Source organism: Tamandua tetradactyla, chromosome 2 (assembly GCF_023851605.1).
Source record: "Tamandua tetradactyla isolate mTamTet1 chromosome 2, mTamTet1.pri, whole genome shotgun sequence".
Lineage (NCBI taxonomy): Eukaryota > Metazoa > Chordata > Mammalia > Pilosa > Myrmecophagidae > Tamandua > Tamandua tetradactyla.
In genome coordinates this window covers 201,984,052-202,007,000 of record NC_135328.1, presented here as the reverse complement: position 1 = coordinate 202,007,000, position 22,949 = coordinate 201,984,052, and the positions used below count along the sequence as shown (strand labels likewise).

Genomic DNA, 22,949 nt, shown 5'->3' with positions numbered 1-22,949 from the left:
TCCTGGCAGAAACTCTGAAAAAAGCTCTAGCATTTGCCTGTCAGTGTTTGTGGATCTTCTGGGTTTACCAATCTTGTTCTTTATAGAAGACAGCTCAAGGCAATTATTCCACAATTACTTAGTCTAACAGGCATCTGATTTCTCCTGCATCCCAATGCAGAACAGGCCCTTAGAGTTTGTGAAATGACCAGCCAACTACAGTTTCAGAGGTGGAGGACTTCAACTTTTCCATCCCTCCTGTACTAGCAGGAGAGGTATGTGGTTTGCCCGCTTCCCATTCAGATCTCTATCATACCACATAAGAGGTTACCTCCCCTCTACCCCACTGCCACCAAGACGCAGACACGCAGACACACACACACACACGCACACACTCACACACTCCAGACTGTAAACTCCAGCACAGCCTTTTTGGCCTCTGTCTGCTCAGAACAAGAGCAGGGCCTGGCACAAAGTAGATGTTCAATGAATATTTGTTGAATTGAGGCCACTGACTTCAGCTCAAGGGACAGCCACAGTTGGAGATGACAGAGATTCAGACCCCGGCTCTGACACTCACTTCCTTGGGCAAATCACTTTACCTCTGGGGCTTCTATTTCCTTACCTGTGTATGTTCTGAAGGAGAGACATGGGAGTGGAAAAATAATATCTACCATAGTAGGTTAAGGTGAAAATCAAAAGAAATCGCTTGGATAACCATAAAAGATTATTCAGAAATAAGCTATTATCTTAAAGGCGAAAACTCTGAAATAAAGAAAGGCAACTTAAATAGAGACCCACCCATCTGGGGAAGATCTGCTTCCTCCTTTGAGAATTCCTCAGTGTCTGTGAAGTGTTTGACATTGGGTAAAGATGGATTCAAAATAATTTGGGGGAAAAAAAAAAAAAAAAAAAAAATAATTTGGGGGGTTAGTCCTCAGTATCCAGGATACTGATCAGAAACAGGAATTGAGATTTTCTTTCAGCCGAGTATCTGTTTGTCCCTGTACTTTTCCTCTAGCTACCTTGCTTCTTTCCAATATTTTTTTCTCCTTCCCTCCTCCCTCATCTCCACCCCCCACCCCCTCACCAAGGAAGGAATTGGCCAGCTCCACTGAGCCTGCCCCCATGGCCCCGCCCCTCCTCGGCAGGCCAAGAGTTAACAGCTGCACCTGTTGAGGTATACCTGCTGTCGCGGGCACCTGTCTCTACAGCCAATCAGCACCGGTGCTGCTGGGAACCTACCTGTCAGCAAAATCCCGACACCCAAACCTCAACATAAATCAAACACTTCCTTAGGCAGGGAATGTCTGTGTCAGGCAAGAATTAGAATCGAGCGGTCAGCAGAGCCTCAGCACCGGTCCTGGGAGCCTGGGAGCCTGGGAGCAGGAAGATGTCGAATGAACTTGAGTGAGTAAACATCGGTGGATGCCTGGCGCTCTCTGAGCACGGAGGCTATATGGGGTTTCCAGGAGGGGGAAGAGCAGGGAGAACAGAGCCAGAATTCACAGGGCAATTTGTAAGGGTAAATGAATGGGCTGACGATCTCTCCTTGGCTTGTCGAGGCAGGCCCCTGTCTCAAGCTAGAGCTGAGTGTTTCCCTGGGAAAATAGTTTTTTTTCCTCCCTCTCTCTTTCTGCTGAGAAGTTTCGAGCCAGGGAGGGAAGCACGGGACTGAAACTGTGACGGTTTTTGGCATCACTTTTTTATACTATGAAGGGGCCTTGAAAATCAGAGGCACCCCCAATCTGATTGAGGCTTTTTATTTTCTTGCCAAGAGGAATCTCTTTGTTCTAAGAGCTGTCTTAGGCAGAGAGTTGGGTTTCTCTAAAAGGGACTTGTTTGCTGGGTTGGAACAACAGTCCTGGATGGGAAGGCAACAGTGTGGTGTTAAACACGTGCACTAAGGAATCAGCTTGACCTAGGTTCAAATTCTGCTTCTGCCCCTTGCAAGCTGTGTGATCTTGGGCAAGGCATTCAACTTTTCAGAGCTTCATTTTCCTCATCTGGAAAATGGGTACAAGAGGGCTTTGTAGGAGTCTTGAGAAACTTACATCTAAAAAGGCTGTAAAATGCTTAGCACAGAGTCTGACTGAAGGTACGTTCAATAAAATGTAGTTGATTTTATTCAGAAGCAATTGTAAGGCTGAGGAAGCCTAGAGGTGGTTTTTGGTGAGGTCACCTCTGTTGCTTGGCAGGATGCAGGTGTTTTCTTGCCCACAGATGGGATTTAGAATCCTGATTGGCTGAAGGTGACCTTTACCATGGACCCCTTGCTTGGGATCCAGACCTCAGACAAGGTGATGAGGCTGAGACTCTGAGCTGCTTTGGCCTGGGTTCAGGAAGCTGGCAGAAGCCAGGCATCTAAAACACACTCTTTTCTTCCTAACACCCTTAGAGGTGAGTGGGCAGAGATAAGGGTTGAACAATCTTTTTTCCAAGCTCTCAGATTGTTTTACGAATTTGAAGACCTGTAGGGCAAGGCAGTTGGTTGATCTTGATTTCAGACAGGATTCAGTGATGCTAGCTGGCTTCTGACTCCTCCTCCTGAACTATATTCATACGACAACCACTGGGGGTAACAGGCATCAGAATTCCAGGGTTGACACATAAAATTAAAATAAGAACAGGGGCATTGAAGCCAACACTTGGGTTTCAGTATCAGCTCTCCCACTTATTAGCTACGTGGCCTTGGGCAAGTCACTTTACCTACCTGAGCCTCAGTTTTCTTACCTGTAAATTGTGACCAATAACAGTACCTACCTCATGGAATTGAAGGGGGATTCAATGAAATACAGCTTTAAAAAAATGTGTGGTCTAAAACCTGGTAAGGAGGAAGCTGGTAATACCATTGTCATTTCATATAAAAATAACCAATCAATGCACATTTCCAAACTTTTTGCTTTCCATTTTCCCATACTTTGAGCACACAAAAAATGCTTACGAGGAGTCACCATTCCACTTAGATCTATTAGTTAAATCTTCAGAGGTCTCAGACAAAAGCTGTTCATTGCTGCCTCTTAGGAGGCAAAAATGTCCAGAAGCTGGGTTACTTAAATAAAAAGGTTCCTTACTTATCTTCTCTTTAATGACTTTGGTTTGAAGTTATATCCTCTGACAGCTGAGGCTTCCCTGTGGATGTTGTTTTTTGTTTGTTTGTTTGTTTATTTTTAAGGCGGGGCAATTTCAGGGGAGATCTAAGTTTGGAAGTGAGGGGCACCTTCCCCTGCTGAGTAATTGCAGGCAGCCTCTGAGGCTACCATAAGAGATTGCAATGACAGAGCCTTCGTGCCTGGGGGCTCAGCTACCCCTGCTGTTAAGGGGGACACCAACTGCTTGGCCAGCAACTTTCTGAGCTGGTGCTGCTGCTGTGGTCAAGTCCTAGCTACCCGCATTTGCCCCAAAGTATCCAGGTTAAGAAAACTGATAGTCCTGGGGCAAATCTTAAACCCCGAGAGTATGACCAATCCTGGCTAATCCTCAATGTAGTGGGGAAAGACGAACTTGCATCTGACTCTAGCTTCTGCCGCTTAACAGCGGCAGGGTCATGGTGAATTTGTTTCTCCTCCCTGACCCTCAGTTTCCTCAACTGTCGAATGAGGGCAATAAACACCTACCAGGCAGGGGAACCGGTGAGCTCCTGTCTGTGAGCCACCGGCCCCAAGCAGAAACTCCATATACACGAATTTTTACTAGGCCTCCAGTAGAAGGTGGCATTTGCTCTTAAGTAGCATGGAGGCCAAGGCATTGTAGTCAAAAATCAGCTCCAGGCAGCTGGCGGGTGGCAAGCTCACACGGGCCTTTCATGTGGTTGGGAGTGTCAGCCAGCCCCAAGGCCTCCCCAGCCACTCTCGGGAGCTTCCAGCCCGCAGCCCTCTGAAGCCCCCGGGCTAAGGCCGGAGCAAGGAATCCTGGGCCAGCGGCCACCGGAAGTCGCTGTCTATCGTGGGAAAACAAGAGGCACCCGCATGCTGCCTGCGGCGCTTGCGCACATCCGGCCGACAGGGCTTCCTCTGAGGGCAGCCAAAGGGTCCCCAGACGCTGCTGTCGTACCCTGCGTGCTGTGAGGCCCCTCAAGAGAGAAGGAGTTACTTCCCTGGCCCCCTGGAGTTCTAGCTGTAATGGTGCCCGGAATGTCTTCTGTATACCAGGCGCACCAGCACTAGCTCACCCCACCCCACAAGCCACCCTGCGAGTTAGGCATCCTTTGCAGCCCAGGAAATAAGGGTTCAGTGAGATTGTGACTTGGCACATAGTAGGTCTACTGGATGAAGGCATGAGAGAGGGAAGTCAGGGAGGTGCATCAGGATTCACCTTTACGACCTCGTTACACCTGCAACCTGGGCCCCGACCCGCTGTCTGGAATCTCCTTGCCCAAAGCCTTGGAGAGAAGCAACTTGGGGGTGGGGGTGGGGGTGGGGGTGGGAAGGAGGGAGGGAGAAACTATCCCAGTCAGCGACCACGGGTCTCCACAGAAGGTGTATCTGATCTCCGGCCGGCTCCAGACTGCCTGGAGCACTGAAAGAGTTAACCAGGAACGCCTCCCCGCTGTGGTTTTGTGGTCGAAACCATGATTGCCAGGAGCAAATTTTTGTCGTGCACAAGGTGTGTTATTAAAAGTTGAGTTACACTGCTGGTGAATGAAAAGTTAAAAGCCCTCATTAAGCTCCGGCCGTAAAACAGGCGGACTGGGCAGTGGCCGAGAGACGACCCTAACGGCGTTCGCGGCCCGGATGCGCGAGGATCTGGCAGCTCGGCGGGCTCCTGTCCTCGTCCGGGATGGTGAGGGATCCTGGGCCTACGCCAGGGACTGGGCGCTCAGTCTTGACGGTGTATGTTTGGAGCCAAGCCCGTCTCCGGGGGTCCCAAACTGAGGAAGAGGAGGAGGTGGGGTGTGGGGTGGGGCAGGCAGCAGGGTCTAACCACAAACGGGATCCTCGAAGCTCTCTTTCTGTTTGATTAAAAGAAAAGCAACAGCCAAACATTTATTGAGTGCAGACTCCACACTAGACACTGTGTCAAGTGCTTGATAAATACACAATCTCCTTTTAGCCTTCCCACAACCCCATGATTGTTGGAAGGGTAGTGGCCATTTTGCAGAAAATATTAAGACTTGCCTCAGGCTTGCCTAAAATCTCACAGTAGAACTGTTTGACTTTAACTCTGCTCTGATAGGTCAGAACAGATGTGCTGCACCAATCGGCCATCCTACTTCCAGTCAGCGTGAGCATTGAAAAGAACCGGAAAGAGATGCCAGACTCTTAGCAGCAGTTGTCTCTGAGTTTGCTAGGTGATTTCTCTTCTCCGCTTCCTATTTTTCTGTATGTCCCACATTTTAAATATTTGTTGTATTTTCTAAACCTACGTTACTTTTGAAATGGGAGGGAGGAGTGGAAGGCAATATTTTTAAGAGAGTCTTATTGATTCTCCTAGAACAGTGCTCTCAAAGTTGTGGTCTCTGGGACCAGCATCGTTATGATCACCTGGGAACTTGTTAGAAATGCAAATTCTCAGCCCCACCCCAGACCTACTGAATCAGAAATTCTGGGGGTGGGGCTCAGCAGTATGTGTTTTAACAGGCCCTCCAGGTGATTCTGATACATGTCGAACCTTAAGAACCATTGGTTTAGACGTCTGAGCAGGGGATTGGGAGGCCAGAGTCGCCCCAGTCCACCACTTACCTGCAGTGAACCTTCAGCATCAGCAGAATGAGAACTTTGCTCCAGGGTCACAGCTGTGTTTGAAGCTCAGGTCTGCTGCATATGGATTGGGTGATTTTAGATGAGCTCTTTAACCTCTCTAAGCCTCAGTTTCTGCATGTGTAAAATGGCATGTATGAGGATGAAAAGCCACAGGACCTGACCATATTAATAAATTAGTTTCATTCTTTCCCTTGCCTTTCCTCTCATCTCTGGAACTTAGCTTTCTCATTTGTAAAACAGGGCACATAATCCTGGCTTATCCTGGCTGACTGCCTTCTTCTCTTTATTCCTTTTGCTTCCTAAAAAGGTCATAGCAAAGGTGAAAATCATGGAGAAAAATTGTCTCTTGTATTTGGTGTTATTTCATTGGACCTTCCCAGGAAGTCTGGGGACTTCTGGAGGGCAGAGATTGCTTGGCATTCATCTCTGTGTCCCCAGAGCCCAGTATAAGACCTGTCACAGAGCAACTCTCAGCGAATAGTTGTTGAATGAATCCATGAGTGAATGAAGGGATATGGCACCCTGGGTTTGGAGGTGGATTTCCAACATCTTTTACAACTCAGTTGAAGAATAGCAGAGGGAGCGAGGGGAACAAAAACCAAAAATTGGAGAGAAAAACAAAAGAAGGAGAAAAAAGCATGAAAGAAAAATTCCCATTAAATTTTTCAAAGGGGAGAAAGAGAATTTCTGATGTAATTAGAAAATGGCACATTATTAATGTACATGAATTAGAAGTATTAGCTGGTGCTTGACTAACTTCACCTTGCCCACCTAGAACCCCAGGATGTAGCTGAGTGTGCTTGCCCCTTGTAACTAGGAATCTCCAAGCATCACTCTGCTTCTGCCTGCTAGGAAGAGATGTCCCATTTTACAGGCAGGAGAAAGTGAGGCTGTAGTTGTCATGAAATTTGCTGGCGGTTACCCCACAAAGTGAATAATAATAATAATATTATAATAATCATATAATTACATGCTCATACTCTGCTGACACTTTACCTACATTATCTCATTGCATCTTCCATCAGTAATATCTCAAAAGTTATTGTAAAAATTAAAAAAAAAAAGCTATAAATTGTTTAGCCAGCACAAGGCATTTGGTAAACCCTCAGTGATCAGTAGCTATTATAGTAATTCTGTGAAGTCAGTACTCTCATCTTCCCCTATTTTACAGTTAAGAAAACTGAAGCATAGAAATTTCAAGTTACTTGCATAAAATTGCACAGCTAGTGAGTAGCAGAGCTGAAACTAGGACCTGAGCCTGTGTACCTGTGGGGCCCACCCTTGTAATCATAGTCCATACTACTTCATTCAAACTGGAGCCATCAAAGAACCATGCCTTATGTTCTGCCATTTCCCCTTAAGGCCCCCAATCTATGTGACAGGCCACATTTCCCAACCTGTGCATCCAGAAAACCAGATGGGCCGCTGGCAGGCTCTAGAACCCTGGAACACCCCTGTCACGCCCAGGGAACACCTTGCATGAGGTTGACTGGAAAATGATTCCTCTATGAGCAGTTGTGGCAGTGCCTCCCTGTAGGTAATTAACAAGTGTGATTGATCACCACTGATGATGCTGGGTGGCACAAGGCAGGGTTTGGCAAGCCATTGACTGGGTGTACTTGCATGTCAATACCCAGCATAGGCAGCCCCTGGAATTCATCCTCAGGCTGGAGTGAAATGGAGACCAGCTCGCTGGCATCTGCCCTTTGCCAGGTTCCTCCTTTGGTGAGGTTTGAAGCTACCTCCTTGATGGTGGGTTTCTCCTACATTCTGTAAAATTGAATGAGAGTCCTTTTCCATCTTTGAGTTACTGAGATGCCTATGGGATAGGGCAGTGATTGAAGTAAGCACTGGATAGAAAGCCTGGAGACTTTAGCCCCAATCCTGCTATATGCAACATGCTCTTAGGCAAGTCTTACTTCCTCTCTGGGACTAAATTTCTAAGGTCGCTTTGCACCCTAAATTGCTTGGATTCAAGAATAAGGAAATAGTGCCAAAGGCCTCAACTAATGGTTGAGAAAGCATTTACTTAATCTCATTGGGAGTTTTATGTGGCTCAGCTAGAAAGCAGTGGCCGTTTTGATTCAAAAGGGACATAGTGGGATGAAATCCCACTTTACGATGCTAGGCTTCCTCTCTCCTGGTGTCCAGAGTGATGCATGTTGGGGGTGATGAGCTTAAGACAATCACTGGATATGGAGGAACTGGTGCCATACCCCTCCTGTCTGTGAGCCCAGAGTGAACTGCTGGGGAAAAGCCTTACCCACCCTATAGTCCCTGCCCTAGCAGTTTGTAAAACCCCACAGGCTAGAAACAGGAGGCCTCAGGAAGTGAGGCCAATCAGGTAGATCCCTGAGATCCTGTCTTTTATTTTGTATCCAACTCCCAAATAGGAGAGAAGGCAGACCAAGGAGGCTCTGAGGAGCTGGCCTTGTAAAGGTTCTCAATGCTGGGGGCCAGAGACCTTGGTTCTAGGCTCTAGACAACAAAATACCGACTGGGTAGCCTTGGGCAAGCTAGTAGCCCTATCTGTGGCTCAGTTTTTCCTGCTATCAGATGGGGATAGTCATAACTTCCCTTCCTATTTTATAGGGACATTATGGGATCAGAGATGATGACAGATATATGAGAAGCATGTTGAAAAATATAATGCACATTACAAATGTGAGGGATTATCAAAACTTGGACTTGAGTTTCCTCTTAAGTAGGCTGACCTTCCTTGAAACAAGGTGACATATGCAAAGCATCTGGTTTACCCTTGACACACAGTAGGTGAACAAGCTCTGGCAGCTGTCCCAGGCTTATGCCTTTGATCTTACCGTTTCTTTCACCTGGAACGTCCAAGGTCTTCCCCACCCATCCCCATTCTCACTCTTCCCCACCTTCTCGCTTCTCGACCAATATGCATTTACTCTCCAGAGTTCAGATAGATCAGAAGTCCTCCTGCTTCTCTTCCTTTATAACATTCTTCGCCCCTCTGATAATAGCTATTTGTTTTGTTTTTGTGTTCATGTCTGTCTTGCTCTTACCAAAATGCATGATGGTAGGGATAAGCTGTTGTCTTGTTCTTCAAGGATAGGGTCTGATATATAGTAGTTACTTGATGAATATTTGTTAAAATGATGTTTGGATAGATGCCATCTAGGTTTATTTTTTATATTTTTCTCTCACCTACATTTCTTTTTGGAAACTAGTGGTTTGGTGGAAAAGTGACTAGTCATAGAGTCACCGGGCTGGATCTCAGAAGGACCAGCTTTGTAACTCACTTAACCAATCCCCTGGAATAGGTCACCTAATGTCTCTGTGGCCCTTTTCCTGGTCCGTAAAGTAGAGATAATGGTACATCATGTATGTTGGGAGGCTTCATGAGATAATGAATGTGAAAGTCAAGACAAGGGGTTATTAGGCTATCTCTTATTTTTGACACAGAATCTGGTTCACACACTGGAAGCTTGGGGAGGATGTTAATTTAAGAACCTCAGGCAAGGTCTTCCCTTTACTCTCATCTGTGGGCTCTGGGATGATGATGGTAATGATGATGATGATGATGGCTATTATTTACTGAGTGATTATTCTGGCAGGCACTGGGCTAAGCACCTTTCCTATGTTAATATGTTTAATTTTCCTAACAACCTATGAGATAGGTCTTATTATTAACCCCACTCTGAAGTAGCCACCCCTGTGACTCTCCATCACATTACTGTGCTCTAATTTTCTTCATAGCACTTATCTTATCACATACTAAAATTAACTTATTTACCTACTTGTTTATGGTCTGTCTTCCCCAATTAGACTAATTTCCATGGGAACAGAGCCTTGCCTGTCTGCTCTTGGCTGCTTCTCCAGGGCCTAGAAGAGTACCTGAAGCACTTAGAAAGCATTCAATAGACCCATTTACGAGATGAGGAAATAGGCTTTAAAGAGTTAACTGTGTTATCTAAGGGCACACAATTACCTGGATTTGTCAGGCTCCAAACCCAGGGGTTGTTACTCTAATTCCACCTATATTTCTATGGGTGCCTCTTTGCTGTGCCCCGGTGGGGATCTGACATTAGAAAGGTTTCCCAGGCCAAATCCTCTCCTATACCTTCTTCCACCATTCCTCCTTTATCTTCTGACAGCTCAGGAGTTCTCTCTGTCTTGGACAGGGACAACAGAGAGTTTGTGGAGGTCCCAGGGAATGTGACCCCATAGGATGGCACTCTCATGTCTTCCCCTCTTCATCCTGGTTCTGTCACCCATGAATAGGGCTCATTCCTTGGGATCCCTTTTCGCATTCATACTGTATAACCTCCTGGGACAACTCTTTTCTCTCTTTCTCACCCACTGGGTCCTCAACACTTATTTCCAACCTACAAGAGAACAATGTTGGATTTCAGGATTTTGCACAGAAGTTAATGCTAACCTTGTCCATAGTCAGGATCTTCTAGAGGCCAAATCCTTAGTCTTGGAGTATGAAGTTGATTGGTGACATGAAACTGAAAGGGGACCAAATCACTAGGACTCCTGGCTCCTGGGTAGAGACTCTCTTGCTTTCTCATTTAGTCCTTCCTGCCTTGTGTGGATAGGAGTTTTAGTTTCCTGGCCGCTAAAACAAATACCATACAATGGGTTGGCTCAGCAACAGCAACTTATTGGCTCATAGTTTCACAGGCTAGAAGGCTTGCTTCGTCTGAGGTCAGTATCTTCTGGCTGGGGTTCCTTGGCTATTCCTTCACATGACAATGCACATGTAGCATCTTCTTCCTTCTTTTCTGGATTTTACTGACTTCTCCCTTCTCACTGCTTTCCCTGGCTGGCCCTCCATCTGGTTTACACTCTGCTCATAAAGGACTCTAGTAATCCAGATTAAAGTCACCCTGGTTCAATTTATTGGGCCACATCTTAACTGAAATAAGATCTTGAAAAGATCTTATTTACAGGAGGTCCACCCCAACCAGAATGTGGAACAAAACCAAGAACATGTCCAAACTGGGCTATATAAGTCAATCCACCACAGGAGGCATTCCCCTTCTGTTTTACAACAGAGAATTGGTTCCATATATTCCAGAGGAGGGAAATTTCTAGAATAGGAAAGGCATCCAGAAAGAAGATTAGCACAGGGGTTAAAAGCTATATCTTGGAGTCCAACAGATTCAGGTTCAAGGTGAGCCTCCACCAAGTACTAACTGAGTGGCCTTGAGCGGTTGATATCACTTGTTTGAGTTTCAATTTCCCCTTCTGTAAGAGGGGATCATAATATCTGTCTCTCAGGGCTACTGTGAGGAGTAGATGAGATGATACAAGAAAAACAGTTGGCACCAGTGTCTGCCTATGCTTGGGTAGTAAATGCTTAATGTGTGGTATTAGACTTTGGGATCCCAGCAGGATGATTGGAGACCTCTGTAGGCTGGAAGAGCCTCTCAGATGAACAGCAAACTTTGTCTGTACTTTTGTTTCTGGTGTGACTTCATCACTGTCTTCTAAAGTGTAATTTTTAAATAAGGTAAGATAATGGATAGCTCATTAAAGTTGAGATAATGGTTATTACACCGGAGTCAGCAAATTAGGCCCCTAGACTTGCTGTCTGACCATGTCTTGTGCCACTTTGTGACCCCTCAATGTCCAATTCCAAGCTGGGCACTGGAGCACAATACTGGCTTGCATGTAATTAAGCACTTACTGTGTGCTAGGGAGAGTTCTAAGCATTTTTCATATGTCAGTGCACTTAATACCCTCTACAGTCCTAAGAGATGGGTGCTATTATTAGATCCATTTTACAAAAAAAGAACAGTGCTAATCACTCAGGATCCTAGTTTATCTAGAAATGGGGCTATACTAGGCTTTCCCTGCTTTCCCCGAGCCTCTTTGGTTTGGGAATTTCCTTTGGCTGGGGGCTGGGTAAGGACTGGGGGCAACGCTCTGGGCTTGGCCAGTGAGTTCCTGTCACCCCAAGCCACGAGGCATCTAGGAGGGGACTTTCCCACCTTTCTGTCTTGAGGCCCCTTGATTTATAGTAGCAGAAACTTGGGGTGTGCCTCGCTCTCAGCACCCCTTGCAGCAGGAAGGTTTCTGTCATTTCTCTTACTTGTGTGACAGCTCTTCTTGCCTCCCTCCCAGAGCCCAACACCCTGTGCCCTGGGGTCCAGTGGGATGGGGGACACTGTGGCCTGGGTGCTGTTCCCTCTCTGGGTCTGAGAATGAAAGCCTGAGCCACTGGGCAGCAGGAGGGCATTTCCTGTGGCATGATTTACCAAAGTCTTTGCCCACCTGCTAGTCTGGCACAGTGCCTGGTGCTGTAACACTAACACTTTTTCTCCTGCTAATGGATTGCCTTCATGCACTGTGGCAGAGCAGTGTGGCTTACTGGAAAGTATATGGCTTTGGTGCTAGGCAAACCTGGGTTTAAATCCTACATGTGTAATGGCCTAGCAGGGTGATCTTGGGTATTTTCTTATCCTCTTTGCGTCTCAGTTTTTTCTCTGTAAAATGAAGCAAATGAGCCTAACCTTGTAGAGTCCTTGAAAGGAGAAGAACTAATGAATGGAGCATGTTCATAAATATAACAATAAATGGCAGCTGGCATTGTCCCTAGGTCCTTACCATGGTGAGCAAGTCTATCAGGCCCACCTGAAAGGGAGATATTGGGGTACCAGGAGACCACTTGGTACCCACTTCATCTCTGGGGCTTTTTCTCCCCAGTGTGGCAGTCTGCATCTTCTTACCTACCACTGCCCTTCACATACTCTACTCTAAAATGAATGCAACCAGAACTTTCCCACCTCTATACCTGTGATCATGACTAAGAGCCTTTTTCTAGAACTGTAATTCTCAAAGTCTCCAGACTTGCAACGTTAGCATCACCAGAGAACTTGTTAAAAATGCAAATTCTCAGTCACTCCTACTGAATCAGAAACTCTAGGAGTGGGGCCCAGCATTCCATGTTTTAACAAGTTCTTCAAGTCATTCTGATGCAGCTAAAGTTTGAGAACAATACCATCCTGCCTGACTTTGGATCTCCGTGAGCCACTCACTAACTGGAATCTTGGGCAACTCCCTTAACTTATCCGAGTTTCAGGATCCTTTTCTGTAAACTAGGAAAAATAGTAGTACCTGCCTTACATGGTTGTTGTGAGAATTAACTGAGATAATCCATGAAAAGTGTTCAGATCAGTGCCTGAAACAGGGTCAGTGCTCAATAAAGATTAGATATAATTTTTTTTAAATCATCATTATTCTGTATTCTGCTCCCATCCCAGCTTCCCTTCCCATCTCTGAATGACATAATTCCCAGTGCTAAGTATCCCCAACTAATATGCTTGCCTCCTCCAAAAAGATTTCCCTGATTTTTTTCTTTTGAGCCCATGTGGCTTGTCTCCTGGGGGCACATGCCTTCTATCTGTCTAAACTTCAGAGCAGTGCCTGGGTCCTGCCTGCCTCTGAGTCCCCTGCAGCATTTAACTCCAGTTCCCGGCACCTGAGCGGTTGCTGCGGGCACTCCACAATAAATGCTGAACTGAAATGCCGTTTCCCAAGACCGGGCTCTGTCTCACCCTGGCTCTCTGCCACTTGTCATGCTTTCTTCCTGACAAGAAGAGACCTCCAGACTTCTGCATCTTTCATGATCTTGAAGACCACTCCTTCAGGAAAACTCATGCTGGGTTATCTGGAAATTTTATTCCTTTTGTCATTGTCATTGTCATTCCCTGTCCTTGTTACGATAATTCTCCTTGAATTAATATCTACTAAGGAAACATTTAATTGAATCCTCTCTCCAGACCTTCCAGATCAGGATTATGGTCCCCGTGTTATAGTTGAGAAAACTGAAGCCCCAGATCTACAGCTTCTAAATGGCAACATTTGTATTTGATCCAAAGTCTAGCTCCAGAGTCCATGCCCATTCCACTGCCCGAAGCTGCCTAACAATGTCAGAAAAAGCAGTTTCAAGTTCTCAAGATTGGTAGCTCTCTGAATTCCTGGGTATTAGCTTAAAGCTCCCCATTCATGGACCCTCTTCTGGGACAGCCTAGCTTTGACACCCACCCCCACCCCCCACCTTGCCTTCTAGTTTCAGGTCTGTGCGGCTGCTAAAGAATGACTCAGTTAACTTCCAGAAGTTTTCCTACACTAGTGAGGATGAGGCCTGGAAGACCTACCTGGAAAACCCCTTGACAGCTGCCACAAAGGCCATGATGAGGGTCAACGGTGATGATGACAGCGTTGCAGCCCTGAGCTTCCTCTACGATTATTACATGGTACGTTTGCCACCTCTGGGCTTGCATGTCCCTGATGGAATGAGGCTTCCGGGCCTCACTGCTCAGCAGCCCACCATGACAACCCCAAGCCCTCCCTGCGCTCTCTTTTCTCCCCTCTGGGCTTTGCACACGCTGATCCCTCTGCCTGACACCCACCTTCTTCCCTGTCTCCCTCTGGCTAAACCCTACTTTCAGCTTTAGTCTCAACTTGAATGCCACCTCATTCATTCATTGAGATGGGAGAAGGCTTTCATGAGTCCCCTGTTCTCTGCCTCCTCCAGAAACCCTTAGCAACCACCATCATCATCTTTGACTCTATCTTTAGAAACTTGCCATTTGTGCATTTACTTCTCCATGTCACCTGTAAGACTGAGCTCCTGGAGGGCTGATACCATGTCATGGTCATTACTGAGCCACCAGCAGCCCATGCCACCAGCCACACGGTGTTCAACATGTGTGAATTGAATGGATGAGTGCATGACTCACCCCCGGCCTCAGCCAAGCACACTCCACACAGCAACACCCACCCCTCAACCCACAGACTGGCGATGGGGCTTTGGGGAATATAGTCCCAAAGGCAACCATTTCCTGTTTCTCACCGTACGCTAGGCACCTGGCCAGCTGCCTTCCCTCATTCTTTCCTGTGGGGTGTGATGAAGAAGCCAGGTTTTAGAGTCACTGGACTGGGTTGGAGTTCTGGCTCAGGCTTTATTAGCCAGAGGGACAAATGACTTAGATGCTCTCAGATATAACAGTATTATAATTATAATCAGGAAAGGTGGCTTTTCCATGGAGTTCCCCATGTGCCAGGCGCTATTCTTAGTATTCACAACAACCCCTGACATTGTTATTGTTATTATTATTATTCCTGTTTTTTACAGATAAGGACAGTGAGGTCCAGAGAAGTTAACGGTCTTGCCCAAGGTCACACAGCAGGTTCATGGCAAATCTAGGAAATAAATGCAAGAAGTCTGGATTCAGAGTCCATGAATCTAACCACTATAGATAACAGAGCCTCTCTGGGCTCTGTTGCCTCATCCACATGATGGGGATAACAAGAGTAGCTATATTGGAGTGGTTATGAGGGTTAAATAAGAGGACACATAGGAAGGATTTAATACAGGGTCTGGTACATAGGAAGTACTCTACTACAAACAGTAAATTATGATTTTTATTAATAAAGCTTCATAATCCCTTGAAGCACTACTTGTCACATGAAAAAAACTGAGATTCAGAGAGATGCGGTAATTTATCCAAAGTCACATCGCACTTTTTGACTTATTATCCAAATTCCATGTTCCCAACTGCTAAGCTTGAGGTACTTCTTCCCACTTTGGCAACCATTTCCTGTTTCTCACCGTACGCTAGGCACCTGGCCAGCTGCCTTCCCTCATTCTTTCCTGTGGGGTGTGATGAAGAAGCCAGGCTTTAAAGTCACTGGACTTTCCCTAATTGGGGGCTCAGAGTTGGTGATGGCTGGAGTTCCTGCAGACCCCGAACACTTGCAGGTTTTCCCACACTGACCAGGATTGCTTCCTTCCCTGGCCAAGGCTGTGATGGTGCTGGGAGTGGGGATGGGCTTGGAGAGGGGGAAATGTTTGAGGCTCCTAGCAACCAGATCTTAGCCAGGGCTAGCCAGGGCTAAAGGCTCTGCATAAATCCTTCCTTCCATCCTCTCCTCTCAGGGCCCCAAGGAGAAGCGGATACTGTCCTCCAGCACCGGGGGCCGGAATGACCAAGGAAAGAGGTAAGGCTGGTCAATGCCACCATCCTTGCGTCTTTGCCCCCCCCCCCCACGTGGGCCTCTGAAATGCAGTACTGACATCCACCTGGCACTGGGGGCGCACTGTCTCGGTCCGTGATACTTTCAGGGGCCCACCAAAATGTTTTCACTTATTTTTAACTCAGAAGAAAAAATGAGCACCTGCATTCTTTTTGTCTTTATACCGCCTTAATTGTAAAACATATTTTAAAATATTTTTTTATGGAGAAAGGAGCCCATGAAGGCAATGGCACCTAGGGCCCACAAAAGGCATAGTGGAACCCTGCTTTGAAATGCTCGCGCGCGCGCACACACACACACACACACACACACACACAGAGTTTACTGAAAACAGACTTCAAAGTCACATTGGTGAAAAAGCCCTGGAGGCAGCTTTTCTGTCCCAACTTCAAAGCTCTCGTCCCTGCAGCCTCGGCTGGGGAGGGAGACCTGGCTGGGGAGGGGCCCCCTGGGTTCCTGTACTTCCCCCTGGCTCGCGTGGGCCTCTGCCTGGCATCGGTGCCCTAGGGCACTGATGTTCTTTTCCTAGTAGAAAGCAGCCCAGGCCATACTTGTGGCCAGATGGGCACTGGAAGGACCTGGCCCTCCCCAGCGAGTCACGTGACCTCACAGCTTCTGCTTGGAAATCTGGGCCCCTCTCTGCCTGCAGGAAAACCCAGACCACTTAGGCTGGCATTGCGGGCTCGTCACATAACACAGCACGAGAGCATATCTGGCTCAGTGCCACTTCCCTGTGCAGCTGGGAACAGTGGGTTTGGGTGCACGGGGTGGGGGGGTCCTTTCTCAAAATTAATTTCTTTTTAATGTTATTACTTTTCTGATTATAGAAGCAATGCTTGTTTGTTGTAAAATGTTCAAACTTCAGAGAAATATAAAATGTGTGAAAGATTGCTGTGATCCTTCTCCCCTGTCCCCCTTAACAGTTTGGGATACACCCTTCCAGGCCTTTTTCTCTCTATATATGAACAGGACGTACAGAAACACACACACCCTGCCCCACAGGATCATTGATATGTTATTTTGAAGTGGGGGAAATCTTGACTTTGACTAAGAAATAAATTATTAAACTTCCAGTTTTTAAGATGACCAAGTACTCTAATAAGAAAAGCAGATCATTCCCCCCCCTCAACCTGAGCCCCTACCTGATTCCAACGTTGACACCCTCGTCCCTGCTCATCCCCGTGACAGATTGGCCTGCTGCGGTGTCCTCTGTGCACCTCGGGAGGACCTATACATCACATTGGATTAAAGAAGGGCTGTGGGTTCACGTGGTGGTCACCCTCCAGCCAAAGAGTCCCTCCCCCAGAGAGGAGAGACGCACTCCGCCCCTGCTCCCTCTCCCCAGGTACTACCACGGCATGGAATATGAGATGGATCTTGCTCCCCTTGAGAGCCCCACACATCTCATGAAATTCCTGACTGAGAACGTGGCTGGAACCCCAGAGTACCCAGACCTGCTCAAGAAGAACAACCTGATGAGCTTGGAGGGTGCCATGCCCTCCCCTGCCAAGGCAGCTGCCCTCCCTGCAGGCCCCAGCAAGCTGGAAACTGGCTCTGTGGATAGCTACCTCCTGCCCACCAGTGATGTGTATGATAACGGCTCCCTCAACTCCTTGTTTGAGAGCATTCACGGGACGCCACCCACACAGCGCTGGCAGCCGGACAGTACCTTCAAAGATGACCCGCAAGAGGTGACAGCCCACCCCTGGAGCCCTTATAGCATCCCTGGTTGTATGCATGTACCGAAAGAGAGAGGGTGGTAAGAAGGTCAGAGCTTTGGAATCCATGGGAGAAAAAGTCCTAGAGCCAAGGCAGGGGTGCCATGGGCAATTATCTGGGTTGTGCACTGCACAACCTACCTGACTACTTTAGCAGCCCTGAGTTGAGGCCCCAGCAGTCTGAACAGGGCCATTTATTCTCTCAGGATTGTGTTTCTTTACAGTCGCTGCTCTTCCCAGACATCCTGAAAACATCCCCGGAACCCCCGTGTCTAGAAGACTATCCTAGCCCCAAGAGGTAACTTGGCCCCTGGGGACCCTTGACGAACTGGGCAGTGGGCAAGGAGCTACTGAAAGAGCCCCACAGGGTCCCCAGAGAGTAGCTGGCATAATCAATGAATGGGAAGAAAGGAGAGAAGGCAGATAAAAGAAGAGAGCGTGACTGCCACATCCCTTCCTCAGGCTGTGATGGGTGGCTCAGAGCTCAGCACCATATTAGAAACTGCTGTTCTGTTGCCCTTAGTCTCCCCTGTGGCTTTGTCATCCCTTAAGGTTTTCTCTGGTTTCCACTGAGTCCCCTTGTTTAGCAATGGCTTGTGGTTCAACAAAGCCGTTAAACCGAACCCCTAAAATGTGGAAACTGAGGCCCAGGGAAGTAAAGTGATTTATCAGGGTCACATGGCAAGTCCATGACAACCTCAGGCCCCTTGCCTCACTGCCCTCCGGGATACTCCTCCCGAGGATCCCAACATCACTGTTCTCTCCCTCCTCCTTGCAGTGACTTCGAGTACACCCTGGGCTCCCCCAAAGCCATCCACATCAAGTCAGGCGAGTCGCCCATGGCCTATCTCAACAAGGGCCAATTCTACCCTGTCACCCTGAGGACCCCAGGAGGCGGCAAAGGACTTGTCTTGTCCTCCAACAAAGTCAAGGTGTGTTGGTCCCAGAGCAGTTTGGGAAAGGAGTAGGGTGGGGCGAGACACATCTGCTGGCTGGGACAGCCAGGGCACCCGGGGAGGGAATACTGTTGGATGTGTCCATTGCCACGAGCTGGGGAACACTGAGGCCAAAGGGCAGAGCCTCTGGACCCAGGCTCTGGGAAGAGACTGGAACTTCCCACAGCCCTCCCACGCCTGAGGGTGACAGTGCCCGGCTGTCCTTGCAGAGCGTGGTGATGGTTGTCTTTGACAACGAGAAGGTCCCGGTGGAGCAGCTGCGGTTCTGGAAGCACTGGCATTCACGGCAGCCCACAGCCAAGCAGCGGGTCATCGACGTGGGTGAGAGTCCACCCAAGCTCTCTATCCCAGTCTGAGGGACTGTCAGGGTGGAAGCGGGATAGGCAAGAACCGGGAACTGCTCCTAGCCCTGCTGTCACCTTGCTGCAGAGCCCTGGGCATGTCACTGCCCCTCCCCGGGCCTCAGTTTTCCCCCATAGGACCCTTGGATTAAATGATTCCTATGGACCCTTTCTGACTCACTGCAGGGTTTCCCCCTCCATCTGTGGTAGCAAAGCACAGTGTTAAAACCTGCATGGACTCTAGGACCTGACAGAATCCTGAATTTGCCACTTTCTAGCCACATGACTTTGAGCAAAGTGTTTAAACTCACTATGCCTGACTCTCCCCATCTATAAAATGGGTTGATATGAAAATTATAAGGTGATATGTGTGGAGTGCTCAGAGCAAGCCTGTACGTGATGAGTGATTGCTATTATCACTCCCTCATTGGGGTAGTAAGCAATGAATGGAGTGAAAGCCTTTGAAAAGTATAGACATCCTTGTCTTAAATTCACTGTGGAACAAGGTGAGAATAATAATAATTACTACATAACAATTCATGTGTTTGAGAATTATTTTATTTATAGAGCAGCTATGTCTATTGAGGGCTTGCTCTGTGCTAGGCACTGGGCTAAGTACTTTACACATACTAAACTCGGTTCTCTTTGGCACAACCCACTAAGGAAGGAATTATGATAATGCTGACCTTTCAGAGATATAATAACTTATCTAGAATCACATGGCTAGGTCAGGCTTGGGCGTGCGCCGTTATATACTCACACCCCCCATCACACACAGGATGGGGGCGTGTGAGTATAAAGCCTGTCTTCTCTTTCTCTCTGTCATATGTACATACCAATTTGGCTGCTCCCCTCCCCCACCCTGGGGCTTTTCTGACTTTCCCAGGACTTAGTTCTGACCCCAGCCACCTACCTGGCCCTCCATCTCCAGGTCAAACACTGGCATTTTCAGGGATTTGCATCTGTTGATGGGAAGCAGTGGCCTCTTTTCAGTGTTGCTTTGGGATAAACAGGGCCCTGGGGACCCCAGCAGGATCTGATAAATAGACCCCTGGCATTCTGACCTGCCTGCCTGTCCCCATCAGGGGGGTTGACCAGTTGAGACCAAATGCTTAAGATAACAGCTGAGGTGGCAGGTGGTGTGTAAGGCTTGAAGCACAGAGCAAGCAAAGCTCTTCTGCCTTGGGAACTGGAACCCCTGAGCTCTGTCAGCAGACAGTGGGTAGGGGGAAGGCCTTCTGTGAGTGCCACTCTGTCCCTGTCTGAGGCCCCAAGGGAGGTTGGAGGCACAGTCTTTCCTTGGCTCTACTGGTTTTGGCTCTATCACTCTCCTTCTTTGGCATCTCCCTTCCCTGGGCCTCAGTTCCTTCAGCTGTCAAATGGAATGAATCCAGCCGTCCTGTCTGCATCACAGTGTTGATTTCTGCCTCCGGGCCATGTACACTGTGGAACATGGTACAAATAGGGGACTAGTAAATGAGAGACCACATAGCAGAATGGTTAGGAGCGGGAGCTCAGCAGCCAGACTGGTTTGGGTTCAAGTCCTTCCTCTGAATCTTCCTAGCTGTGTGACCTTCAGCAATGTCCAAACCTCTCTGAACCTTATTTTCCTCATGTGTAAACTGAATAGTCATAGTGTAGTTATAAGAATTAACTGAGGGCATGCCATATTATAAGTGTTCAGTAAATGGTAGTTGCTATTATTATTATTCCTGGTACTACCACTATCACTGCTATTACAACTACCATTCACAATCCCAGTGAAAAGTATAATCTCTGCAAAAGTGATGTGGCCTGGCCTAATCCGCAAAACCAGGGATTCCTTGTGGGGCTTTGGGCAAATCTGCTTCCCAGGCTGGGCCTCTGTCTTCCCATCTGTAACCCAGGGCACGAGAGTCCAGTTTCCTCCCTGGGTTGGAGTGTGGTTCCTGGGGGGAGAGAACACTTGCCCCTGCCAGGAGTGAGGCCCGGTTCCTAAGTGCCTCCTCCCCAGGGGGCCCCCAGACCCTTTTCCTCCTGACTCTCCACCTGGTTTCCTGTGGTTTCAGCTGACTGCAAAGAAAACTTCAACACCGTGCAGCACATCGAGGAGGTGGCCTATAATGCGCTGTCCTTTGTGTGGAATGTCAATGAGGAAGCCAAGGTCAGTGTCGGGGTCACACCTGGGGCTGGGCCACCCGGAGGTGCCCACCCTATGGGGAACACTCACCTGTATTTAAGATGGTGGCAGCTGCTCTGATGAGAGCACCGAGGGAGGGGGATAGAGAGTGGTGCAGGAGCATGGGCCCTGGAGTGAGTCAGGCTCAGTTCACATCCCGACTCTTCTGCTCGCCAGCTGTGAGACCTTGGACCAGTGACGGAGTCCTCTGAGCCTCAGCTTTCTTGGCTGTAAAATAAGAGTTAATTATAGCATCAACAGATAGGTTGTTGTGAGGCTCAGGAGAGAGAGGTAAAAGGTAGAGTGTAGGCCTCACCCATAAGTGGTGGCTGTTGCTATTAATCCAATCTACCCATTTTCCAGATGGGAAAACCTAGCCATTTGCAAGGTCATATGGCACATTAGAGTCAGGTCTGCTGAGGATGCTCATGTTTCCTGGCTCCCAGGCCAGTGCAGAGTGTTGCAGGAGAAAGGCTTTGGAGTCGGGCAGCCGAGGCTCAAAACCCCACTTACCTTATTTCTGTATGCCTGTAAGATGGGAACAATCTCCCTTCTGAGATTGTGGAGAAGATCCTACAAGATCACACATGTCTAAGAGGCTGGCACAGTGACGGGCTCATTGGAGAGGCCTGAGAAATGGGAGCCTGTGGTGATTTTTTTCATACCAGAGATAAAGTGATAAAGACTCTTCCCAGCCTTAGTGCCTGAGCCCCACCATGAATTTGCCATGTGTTTGTGTCTTGGTTACATGTTTTACAAGATGGGATGTTTATTTCAGGCCTCCAGGGAGGAGCACGAGAGTGGGAGTTGGGGCTGGGGGATCTTGGGCCTGTCCCTTCCTCTACCTGGGCCAGGCTCACCTGGTCAGGGGACGGTTGGGTCCACTCACCTCGAGGGCAATCCTGGGCTGGACATGCTGGGGAGCTAAGCCCTGCCTCCCCGCCTGCCTCGTGGGGCTGTCCAGGCAGCCTGGAGAAAATGGAGGTGTGGAGCTCTGAAAACACAAAGAGAGGCACAAAAGTGAGGGATTATTATTATTCAAACAGATGCCAGGGGCTGGAGGAGGGGCTGGGGCCTCCAGCTCAAGGAGGGGGAACTGGGGAGTTTCGTGGGAAGGGAGCTGTGGGTTTCGGTTGGGATTTTCTCACAGCCTCTTAAGCCCCCAGGCTTGGGTCTTTCTCAGGTGTGAGCTGGGAGGGGGCTGCGTCAGGGCAGAGCTGGCTGAGGGGGAGGTATGTCTGGCATGCACGCGGGGTACTGGCCCCCAGCACAGGGGAAGCAGGGGTTCTGCTCAGACACCACACTACACCCCCACTGTTCAGGTCAGGGTCATTTCCAAGAGAAATGTCCCAAGGAAGAGGGCCAGCCTGGCATGGGATCTGGCCCTGGAACCCCCCTGGAAGGAGTTGGCAGGTAGACAATCAGTAGGTGACCTGGCCAGGGCATGCCCAGCTGAGCCTGACCCCCCAGCTGCCATCAGTCAGGCCCAGGCTTAGGGTTGAGCATTCCAGCTGCCCCACCAACAGCATCAGTGGTAGCACGCCGCGCAGGCCAGTATACCCAGGCATACTGGGTAGGCTGCACATTCCTCACAGCCACACAAGCTAGGTTTAATTGCCCCCGATTTGCAGATAGGGAAACTGAGGCTCAGCGAGGTGAAAGGATTTGCCCAAAGCCACGTGATTAGTGAGTGGCAGAGCCCAGCAGCACCAACCTCTCTACCTTCTTGCTTTGAATCCCAGAAAGATGCGGCTCTGGACTTGAAGCCCCTTCGTGCACTAACCCCGCCAGGACCTTGATCGGTCAGGCTGCCCTTGGTGGTCTTGCAGGAGGCTGCGTCACCCAGAAGTTGAGCCTGGGCTTTGAGTTTGAGTTCAAACCCTGGCTTCACCACACATTTCCTGAGTCACCTTGGAGAAGTTGCCCACCTCTCTGGGCATCAGTTTCTCCATCTGTGAAAGGGGGGTATGATGTTTGCCTCTCAGGAGCTTTGTAAGGATTAAAGGCCCAAGCTAGGCATGCTCCGTGGACTCAATAAATAGACATTCTGATGGCAGAGATGGGACGATACGGGTCAA

At 48.4% G+C, this 22,949-nt stretch overlaps 1 protein-coding gene across 5 annotated transcripts in view; it reads left to right on the top strand.

Moving 5' to 3' along the window:
• The first annotated feature begins 1,153 nt into the window (after window positions 1–1,153).
• Window positions 1,154–22,949, top strand: part of GRHL3 (grainyhead like transcription factor 3) — a 35,020-nt gene continuing 13,224 nt past the window's right edge. For 3 of the 5 annotated variants that reach the window (XM_077150828.1, XM_077150827.1, XM_077150830.1), the window contains exons 1-8: window positions 1,154–1,389; window positions 13,729–13,915; window positions 15,601–15,662; window positions 17,044–17,389; window positions 17,641–17,714; window positions 18,195–18,348; window positions 18,582–18,693; window positions 20,762–20,856. In XM_077150828.1, coding sequence (XP_077006943.1) covers window positions 1,373–1,389; window positions 13,729–13,915; window positions 15,601–15,662; window positions 17,044–17,389; window positions 17,641–17,714; window positions 18,195–18,348; window positions 18,582–18,693; window positions 20,762–20,856 — 1,047 coding nt within the window. In that variant the 5' untranslated portion in view covers window positions 1,154–1,372. The remainder of the gene's footprint in view (window positions 1,390–13,728; window positions 13,916–15,600; window positions 15,663–17,043; window positions 17,390–17,640; window positions 17,715–18,194; window positions 18,349–18,581; window positions 18,694–20,761; window positions 20,857–22,949) is intronic. The other 2 variants (XM_077150829.1, XM_077150831.1) reach the window with 2 other exon arrangements.